This window comes from Epinephelus lanceolatus, chromosome 5 (assembly GCF_041903045.1).
Source record: "Epinephelus lanceolatus isolate andai-2023 chromosome 5, ASM4190304v1, whole genome shotgun sequence".
Classification (NCBI taxonomy): Eukaryota; Metazoa; Chordata; class Actinopteri; order Perciformes; family Serranidae; genus Epinephelus; species Epinephelus lanceolatus.
Genome location: NC_135738.1, coordinates 43,171,757 through 43,182,588, shown reverse-complemented (window position 1 = coordinate 43,182,588; position 10,832 = coordinate 43,171,757). Strand labels below are relative to the sequence as shown.

At 41.9% G+C, this 10,832-nt stretch overlaps 1 protein-coding gene across 1 annotated transcript in view; it reads left to right on the top strand.

Annotated features, from left to right (window-relative positions):
- The first annotated feature begins 1,867 nt into the window (after window positions 1-1,867).
- LOC117262437 (BTB/POZ domain-containing protein 10-like) overlaps window positions 1,868-10,832 on the top strand; it is a 34,621-nt gene continuing 25,656 nt past the window's right edge. Inside the window, exon 1 of the mRNA XM_033635402.2 lies at window positions 1,868-2,034. Within this exon, the coding sequence (XP_033491293.2) occupies window positions 1,922-2,034 (113 nt within the window). The 5' untranslated portion in view covers window positions 1,868-1,921. The remainder of the gene's footprint in view (window positions 2,035-10,832) is intronic.

The window sequence follows — 10,832 nt, the reverse complement described above, 5'->3', positions numbered from 1 at the left end:
TGTGTGTGTGTGTGTGTGTGTGTGTGTGTGTGTGTGTGTGTGTGTGTGCGTGTTTGTACATGTAAGGTGGGTGTGAAGGTATTTGGGTTCAACATGCAAAGTGAGTAGTTTGGTCTGGTATGACGGTGGTGAAAGCCTGAAGCACAGAGGAGGTGTTGTCATTCCTGTCCTGCCCCCTCCAGGAGCTGGACGTGTGACATCAACAGCAATAATGAAGGCAGCTCATCAATGGCTGGGCCCAGGGGCTATAAAAAGAAGTTGGGGGAGTTCAGTGCTCATCATAACTGATTGGAGCTAACCACCAAACCAGTCTGACTTCACTTTATATCTCTGGTACACAACTTTTACTTTTATTACACTGAGGAGAAGCCACCACCAGAGGTATGTTCACCTTGTTCTACCATATAGACAGACATGTAGGCCGAATAAACCTTAAGTTTATTTTTTTATTTATTTTAAACAAATCAGCTTTTAGGCTGATATTGTGATATTTTTGACTGTTTAATATGTTAACTAGGGGAATAAGGTATAAACAAATACAACTTAATTTGAGTAAATATGTAATTAATTTTGGTCATATCCAATAATCTTCTTGCTTATTTTAACACAAGGCTGAATTCAAAATTTTATTTTAGTTTATTTTATGGCAACAGATTTCCTTTTAAATTCACAAAAAAGACATTTTTTTTAAAACATTCATTTTTCTTTTACCAGATCATCATGGTCAACATGCAAAATCTGGACTTTAAAATTGTGTTAATTTCCCTCTGCATTTTACACCTCTTCACGCTCTATGAGGGGCGCCCCCTAAGGTAAATCCCTCCATCATTATTCCTCATTCAGATCAATAAAGATGACCTTCACTAATACAAGTTAATTACCTCATTTAACGCTCCTTCCTATCAGCACAGTCTGCTTCTGCTACGTTACCAGGTAAACACATTGGCCTAATCCAAACTAACGCACAACCTATTTAATGATCCCGTGAGCAGAAAAAGGACGGTGAGTGAGGTCCAGCTCATGCACAACATCGGGGAGCTCAAGCAGGTGCAGGAGCGTCGGGAGTGGCTGCAGATGAGGCTGCAGGGCATCCACACCGCGCCGGCCCGGGGCAGCAGCGGGGAGGCGGACCGAGCGAGGAGGAGACTGCGTCCCGATGAGCTGCCCGACCTCAGCGACATGACAACGGAGGACATCCAGTACGCTCTGAACCTATTGGATAAACTTCTCAAGTCTAAGCAGTCTTGATTTTCGTTGATTTCATTTGACCTTTTAGAGTACTTTCAGCACACTTTTTATGGACCTGTTTTTTGGGTATAAAACGTCTTATCGTCTAAATGTGTTTTTGAGAATTTTATTTTTATTTATTTTACATTCATACAATTTCATTTTAATAAATGAAATTGGTAGACTATTTATGAAATTTATAGAGGGAAACTGGCTTGACGAGGCAACAATTTCACGTTGTGTATGCACTTTAATGTAACAGGTGGTGTAAACCACTCCTAAAGCTACTTACCTTATCAAACTGAGGGAGATGAAGAGTGGGACCAACAAATGCACTTAAACAACAAATGAAAAATATTTTTTATATTTCTATAACTGTATGAAATGAGCCCTTTATTTTTATAAGTAGCATAGGCCTATGTGTTAGGCATGTGTGATATGTATAAATAAAAAAATGAATAAATTAAATTGCTTTTAATGCTGTCATATTGATTGCTTATTTATGCATTCAGAAATGTATGCTTGCTCTCTGCATTTATGCTAAAGTAGATAGTTATTTTGTCTGCCTGTGCGCACGCGAGGGGGGGTGGGTGGATTGTCCCTTGGAGTGTGCGGTTGTCTCGCGATATGTCTAACGCGAACTCCGCTACCCCCAAACCAAAACAAAGAGTCCACTGCCAAGTATAACTAGTCCATGCACACTGGGGGGTTTCTTCGAAAACTTGTCTTCCACGAATCTGTTGCACAACGGACTGTTTCAGCAACCGGACCAAACGTCAAACCGGAATGTAACATTAACACAAGGAGGTAATGGAAAGTTGTTTTAAACTCTCCTTTATAGAGCCAGCTAGCTAACATTAGCCGCCTAACGGCTAGCGGTAAACACTAAATTACCAGGCTAACCAAAAAGTCTAAAATCCTCTTAGCCGCTCTAAAGTCTCTTCAAAGCACGATGTCGAGTGGCTTCTTGCTTTTTAAATCGCCAGGAAGTTCATACACAATTACATTTCAAAAGCAAGAACGGCATAGTTTAATTTTACACGGTATCAGAATTGAGAACTGATGTCCGAGGCAGAATAAATGTGTGTCAGTATATTTGCTTTAGTGCTATCTGTTCAACTCGCTACTACTACTGGGATATGCAGGGTTAACGAGTAACGGTAGTGGCAGTTCATAGTGCTGGACTGTAACTTACTTCCAGCCAAATTGGCCAGTTTGTCTAACATGAGGAATCATGTTGTTAGAAAAGATCCTTAGCGTTAAATTTGTGAATATCTATTTCATGTTTTTAGTTGATGTAGCCTAGCTAACGTTAACGAATGTTTTATTAAGCTAACATGACAAGCTCTTTGCTGAGATGGAAACACAGTTGGTCACACTTAAACATATCTACAGTATATTCACTGAACGCGTAGGAACACAAATGCAGCCTACTCACTGCATTCAAATTAATAAAACACTATGTACAGTTAAATTGTAGTCTTCCTCATATTTAGACATTGGTTTTTCTTTGTGTCAACAATGTTCACCCTGTGACTGTTTGTATGTTGTTTGAAGCATGATCGCTGTGTAACTGAATACACCACAGCCCTTGTTGTCCAGTGGATAGATCGAGGTTGGTGTTGCAGTGCAGACAGATGTCCCGATGGTTAATCCCACACTGTGCATTATGGGAATTACTGTTGACTATTCCTCTAAAAGATAAAACTATGGTAAAGCCGGAGGTGACCTATTGATTCTCCATCTGGATCATGACATGTAAAACGACTAAAGAGTTGACCTTTGTAGAAATGACTGAGTATGGTGTTGATGGTGACAGAGGTGGTAAAACCACTTTAAATTTACAAGTGAATTAAATTTAGAGCATCTGCCTTAATGTTTTACTGTACTCAAAATAATCACAGACTATAGTTTTATTAGTGAATGATAGAAATATTTTTTTTTTTAGCTATGTGCTTCTTATGTCCTACTAGTTTGTAAGAGTTAATGTAGAATGACTTATCTTCCAACGTAAAGTGGTAGGCCACCCTGTTGTGTCACAAGGGTGAAATAATCCATACAATTACTTTTGTAGGACACAGTTTACGAATAGGGTTGCAGTGATTGACCGGTTTCAAGGTATACCGTGATATAAAAGTTGAGAGTTATCGTACTGTGCATATTTGCTTGACTATGATATTTTTAAAAAATGCACCTGGACGGAGAATCTCCCACTTCCATAACCAACATGGTTTTGAGTCTCAATTATAGTAATAAAACGTTTGTTCAACCAAAAATAACCCTTAAATTTTCATTCCTTTAAGGGTCATTCTGACTGATTAGAATATAAATTCTGTAATATCATGAAACCGTGAAACCACAATATTTTCTGAGATGGTTATTGTACCGTGAAAATCTCATACTGTTGCAACCCTAGTTACGAATCAACCAGGGCCCTTGAATGCAATGAGTAAGTTGTAGTTGCTTTGTAGTTGTAGTTGGAGGTTTTTTGTTAATAAACACCATAAAATGCACCTCAGGACTTCAGCATGAATTTCTATCAAGAGTCACAGATGACTGACAGAACAGATGTACAGTAATTGCGTAATGATGGCAGTAGGCAGCCACAGCTTGACCACTGGGCTTTAAATCATCAAAATATATTTAGGATTGTCAGGTGTAGAGGTTTGTTCTTATTTATATTTCCTCACTTTAGTTTGTGTGATTTGTTTCAGAAACTGACTGGAGATAAGATTCCTATTTATTATTCATAAATGATTTTCACACAGGGCCTGATGTTGTGCAGTGCTTTGTTCTTTTTCAGATTCTATTTAAGTTAAGTCATGATGGTTATATTACGTGTTTACAAGGCTTGAAGTCACAAGGTATAGTATAGTTCAGTAAGTTCAGTGCATTTTATATGATGATTGTATCTAATGTTGTGTTGGTCATACTATAGAATGATTTATTGCTTGTGGATAGTGAATAATACAGAAGATAAGGTTGTCATTTTTTAATTGCAGATATATTATTTTACTATAACATTCAGTCATACCAAGTGCTGATGCATCTAGTCAGGATACTCTCAATGGTGCACCTGTAGAAGCTGCAGAGTATCCTGGAGTCCATATGCAGCCTCCTCAGCCTGCAGAGAAAGAAGAGCCTTTGTTTTGTTGTCTTTGTGATGGTGAGTCCAGGGGCCTGTATCACGGAGCGAGATCAACCTTTCCTGGGTTACCCAGACCTATCCTGGGTTGACTAACCCTAACAATGGCAATCAGGATAATCGGTATCACGATGCTGGATATCAACTCGGTAACTCAACCCAGAGTTGCTTTATCAAGAGCCGTGAACGCGCACGCAGCAGACCAATCACAATCATGAGAGAAGCGCTGCGTCACTGAGCGTCCTCATGGAGCGCCGTATGTGCAGAGAAAAAAAGTATTTCTCGTGAGGATCAGAGATTAATTCTACTAAAATATGAGGAGGAGAAAAGCAACATTAGAGAAAAGGCCAACACCGTGGCAGCTGCAGGAGGAGGAAACATGCGTGGCAACACATAATGGGATGAATAATGTTTAGTTTTAGTTTAGATTAGTTTATTTGCACATAATGTTAAAAACAGACAGTATAAAATTTACAAGATTAAAAAAAGAAAAGTGTCGGAGAGGTTAGAAGCCACTAAAAGCTTATCAAAGAAATTCCCCTGTCAAAACATCAATGAAATCACATAATAGAGAAGAAAAAAAAAAACGGGTAAGGAAAGAAGAAATAGAGGAGGAGAGAGGGAAAAATCAAAACAAAACAAGGTAGCAAATAAAATTATGTGTAGGTTAAATTACTCATCACAGGTTCAAGTAGCTACAGTACCTGTACCTGTACATCTGACACTGATCACACCCTTGAATCCCATGAAATCAATGCTGCGCAGATGAATTGCGTGTATTACAATTATCGTCTAACATCATTGCGTCTGATGAATTGGTCTTCTTTGTCATAACGTTATATATGCTACAATAAAGCTTAAAACTGACGCCACAATTAAATCATATCAACACCAAATTGATAGTCTGAATAAAATCATCCTGATATTGAGCTGTGTTAGAAATTAACAGCTGCGCAAAAATATACCTAGTCTCCCTCTTTAAAAAACAAAAAGGAAAATCCCTCAAACACCATGAAGTGTAGACATGATAGGCTACTTTCCACATTTCCAGCAGCAAAGCTGTCAATTAGGCCCATTATCTTTAACAGGGATCATTTCCTTCAACAACAAAAAAAATGTTGGCACTAATTAATGGTGCTGTTAAGTGTCCGCAAATGATGAGTTTCTTTCTTATGAAGGGGTGGGGTGACATTTCGACTTCTTTCCACTCCTTTTTGAACAATCTTCATTGTCTGTTGTTGTTGCTTTCTTTTCTTTTTTAATGTTCAAAATAAACTTTCAAATCAAAATCAATCAAATGAATTAAACTTCCCGTCATGACTAGGCTGCATTTCTGTCAGCGGAGTCATTTTTTTCCGAACAGCTGATTGGCCAGTGGGTGGTGCTTTTTATAGGATCAGATTCAACCCTGAACTTATCCTGCTCCAGAGCAGGATAGCCGTTCAGAGTAAGTTACCATGGTGATCTACCCCGATAAGAACTGAACCGGCTTCGTGAGACCGAAAACCCAGGGTTAACCCTGAAGTTACTTCACTAAGACATTAATCCTGCTTCGTGATACAGGCCCCAGGTGAGGTTCTCACTGATGTGACCCTGAGGAACCTGAAGCTGTTGACTGTTTTCACATTGACCTACTGATGGTGTCCTTCTCCCTGTTGCTTCCTGTAGTTCACAATCAGCTACTTGTGCTGCACTTCCACTGCATGGAATGGGAAATCTCTACTCAACTCGACTCACTCTTGTTTTTTTTATACCGCCCCAGTTGAAGTTATAAGTGAGCTGAGTTGGTACTAGGAGGTGAAGTTCAAACACTGCAGACCAGTGATTGAGCCGAGAGAACCATCACATATATCTTCACTTGTGCAACACAGGACAGCCTGCTCAAATCCACTAAGCATAAGTCAATATTGACTGCAGTTTTTTTATTCACTGACCAAAGTTTGAATAAAATGGCATCTCACTAAAATACGCAGTATGCTATGTACACTGCACTGCACAAATGAGGAATTGTAGAAGTTCTTGTTTGCCTGCTGATGAAAGGATTCAGCAAGGGTCACATTGAAGATAACGCAGTTTCATGTGGCGTTGCTTCAGGGTATGAAAAATGGGGGCATTTTTGAAATGTTTGGGGGCCATCAAAAAATTGTAATTATGTTCTAACAATAAGCACATGAAAAGGAAAACCAGCTAAGATAGTGTCTTCACTCTTCAGTAGAAACCACTAGAAATGAAATCAATAATGGGTCACATAAAGTTATGGTTGCAAAATATCACTCAGATTTCCTATAATTCAACCAGTTTAAATGTGATGATTTAACCATTAATCTACTGATAGCAGTACTAATGTTTCACCACATTACAGTTACTTTTACTGTTAAAAAGGCCAAATTACTATAAATTCCTTAGATGCAATCCTGGAAGTAAGTTAATTTAAACTTTAACATTCATTCTACCTTAATTTTTCATTAATTTGTCATTGTGTAGACACAGATCACCCAAGAAATGGTTAGTCTATACTTTTGGTACGGCAAAGCCCCCTCCCCTTCTCTGTCAGATTACTCTCACGTAATCAGTGCAATCTCGTTGATTATGTCTGGAAAATGAGTTTTAGATGTGACGGTAAATTAATTTAATGAAAATAAAATTATACTTTAATGTCAGATTGTAATACTGTTAAAAATATAAATACATATAGTTGTTTCAAAAACTTGGGGGCAATTTTGGCCCCCGGAACATGGCTTTTGGGGGCATTCTTGGATAAATTGCGGGCCAAATGGCCCATGGCCCTTGCTAATTTCTGACACTGCGTTGCTTTCTTACTGAGGGTAAATGATAGATGGACTGCATTTACATAACGCCTTTCTACCTTTACGGACAAAGTGCTTTACAATTTGCCTTTCATTCACCTATTCACACACACATTAATGGCAGTGACGCAGAGCCGCCATGACAGACACTGGCCCACCCATTGGGAGCAACTTGGAGTTAAGTGTCTTGCTCAAGGACACTTTGACAATCGAACAGGAGGAGCCACAAAAATGTGCATGGGGCAATATCTGCAGTGGAAAACAAAATAAAGCTCTGTACCCAAAGTGAGGCGACTTGAGTCGAGCTGTACCGTGCAGTGGAAATCTGATGTTGGTTTTGTAGATGTTGAGCTAGAGGTTGTTGTCTTGGCACCAAGGTGTCAGGGCTCTAACCTCTGCTCTGTAGGCTGTCTCATCAACATTGGGGATCAGGCTAGGCGATGGCCATGTAATCGGCAAACTCGATGATGTTGGAGTTTTGGGCGGCCATGCAGTTGTGCGGCAGTAGCTCAATCCATAGGGACTTGGGTTGGGAACCGGAGGGTCGCCTGTTCAAGTCCCCGTCCGGACCAAAAGTATGGAGCGTGGACTGGTAGCTGGAGAGGTGCCAGTTCACCTCCTGGGCACTGCCGAGGTGCCCCTGAGCAAGGCACCGAACCCCCCAACTGCTCAGAGCGCCTGTCATGGGCAGCCCACTCTGACATCTCTCCACTTAGTGCATGTATAGGTCCTGTTTGTGCATGTGTGTGTTCGGACCTGTGTGTAATTGACAACAGAGTGAAAAATTGAATTTCCCCTCGGGGATTAATAAAGTATATAAAATTAAATTAAATTAAAATTAAAAATGAACAGAGAGTGCAGGAGAAGGCTGAGCACACAGTTCTGAAGGCCACTGGTGTTAAGAGGCAGGGTGGAGGATGTGATGGTGCCTATCTGCACAGCCTCTGCTCCACCTGTCAGGAAGCTCGCGATACAGTCACAGAGTTCAGTTTTGTTGAACTTCGACCCCGTTTGACGCTGACCTTTCCATGTAGAGCCAGTTGAAAAGTACCCCGACATCAGCGTTAACGCCAGCTTCCATAGGAAAACAATGGCACAGCAGGCATCAAGAGATTTTTAACGCTGGTCATGTGCAAGCACCTTAAGAAGAGCATTCTTGTGTGAGTTTCTCTTGTCCAAGTGGGAGAGGGCAGTGGTTAGGACTAGGGTGATGGCGTTGTCAGGTGATCTATTTGGTGTGTAAACAAATTGTAGTGGGTCCAGTAGGTCGGGGAGGGTGGAGGTGATGAAGATTGTTCAACTACTCAAAGCACTTCATGATGGTATAGGTGAGTGCTACTGGGCAATAGTAATTCATTGAAAATGTCTGTGAAGACATCTGCCAGTTGATCTGTACACATCATCAATGCTCTTGAAGTATCTGCATACATTTGTCTTGGATATTATTAGTGGGAAGGGGTCCTGGACCTCATCTTGGTTCATCTGAGAGAGATGCAGACATTACCTTAGCAATGCTACGTAAGGTAGTATTTTTTTTTTATTTTTTATTTTTTAAGATTGTTTTTTGGGCTTTTTGCCTTTAATGAACAGGACAGAGTGAAATGGAGTGAGAGAGAGAGAGAGAGAGAGCGGGGGTTGACATGCAAAAGGGTTACAAGCCGGAGTCGAACCTGCGACCGCTGCAGCGAGGCATCGCCTCTATACATGGGGCACTGGCACTATCCACTATGCTACTGACGCCCCACGTAAGGCAGTATTATCACCATAAAGTTATGTTATCGGTTATATCATGGTCTGGGTGAATACACGATTCTGATTGGCTGCAGTGTGTCCGTTAAAAACTGATAATGGACACCTACCAAATAGTCCCGGTGAAACTATCTATTCACCGTTCTAAATTAATATGCCGACTACATTATAGTATCAGTATCTGTAATCTGTTTACAATTAATTTACAACACTGGGAGTAGTGTGTCAGTGCCTCACCCTCTGAACACCACAAGGGGGACACTGCAGCACACCCTGCAGATACTACACCCCCCCTTGGACTTAAGGAATCATTTCACATCCCGTCTGCTATTAACTCACTATTTCAGGCTGCGGCTGACAGTAATGTTACGTATGGCGTGTCGTTTGTTCGTGAAAATCTTGATAATTAATTAATAAATTAATAAATAAATAATTAATTAATAATGACATGGCTGAATAGCTAGCTAGTCTTGTTGTTAAACATACTGCCAATTTATATTCTCAGTTTGTCAAATGTATGCAATGTTATTAAAGCTGCAGTAGGTAGCAAGCCTGAAAACGGGTGATTTTTGAGTCTCATCTGAGTTAGGTTTCGTTCGTCTCTGCCCTGAGCCCCTCCTACCAGACGAGCATGCGAGTATTTTATCCTACTTGGTTCTGTTTCTCCCTCTCTGGGAGCCTCGTTCTCCCTCACCACGCAGCAGCCCTCCCCATCCCTCCCTCGCGGCCCCGCACATACTCCCAAGACTCGCTCTCCCTCACCACACAGCACCCCGCCCCATCCCTCCCTCGCGGCCCCGCACATATACCCCCGAGGCTCGGCTCTCCCTCTCCGCGCAGCAGCCCTCCCCATCCCTCCCTCGCGGATTCGCACATACTCCTGAGGCTTGGCTCTTGCTCTCCGCGGAGAACCCTCGGCTCCGCTCCCACGGCTGACGCTCGCACCCTCTGGCCGGTCCCGGCCCCACCTCACCCTTCCCCTCCCTCTGGGGCTCCGGGGAACCGACTTCTGTCTTCCTTTTTTTGGGTTTAGCCGTGTAGGCAGTTATAGCCAATGCTGGAATATCTATTTCACCTGGTGCACTGTTCACCATTGCTGCTTGCTCTCCCCTTCTGCCGGGGGCACGGGAACGCACATATGCAGTAGAACAGCCAACCAGCTGACCTTTGATTGGTTGATGCACATCGACATGATACTGATTCTTTAGAGGCTGAACACAGAGCCATGGTAAGGTTCAGAAACCTATTGTTTGTCTCAGACCACTTGATTTACATTATGCTTAGAGGATATTATAAAATTTTTACTCAATTATACCAAAACAATGTTTCCTACTGGAGCTTTAACTTTTAATCTTGCTAGCATAACATTAGCTTTCTGGCTAATAGCTGGGCCAAAGGGTTCCATGAGCTGGGCGGACTAGAATATCTCCCGTTGCCAGGTGGTATCTAAAGCCCCTTTTACACTGCCAGATTTTCCGGGAATGTTGGGCCGATTTGCCGGCCAGCTGTGAGCGTTTATAAACACGGAGGCGGAAAGGCGACTTGATCCAAGGCGCCCAATTTTTTGCCTTTCACAATGGGAGGGGCTGTTGATGACTTGTGGGAGGAGCTGTTGATGACGCCGCACGTGCGACTCACTGGCGGTACATAAACAGGAAACAGCTGATAGCAGGAATTAGAGAGCAGCTAGTAGCAAGAGGGAAACGCAAACCTGACAGACACTGTAGGGATGAGCAAGTGGGGAGACAAGGAATTGCGCGCCCTCCTTGCCCTCGCAAACAAAGAGGCCATTAACCGTCAGATGACGGGGAGGGTGAGGAACGGGTCTGATTTATGAGAGAATCACCTCCTGACTAGCCGCGGCATTCCTCCCACGTCACTGTTCACATCACAAGCTGAGCCAC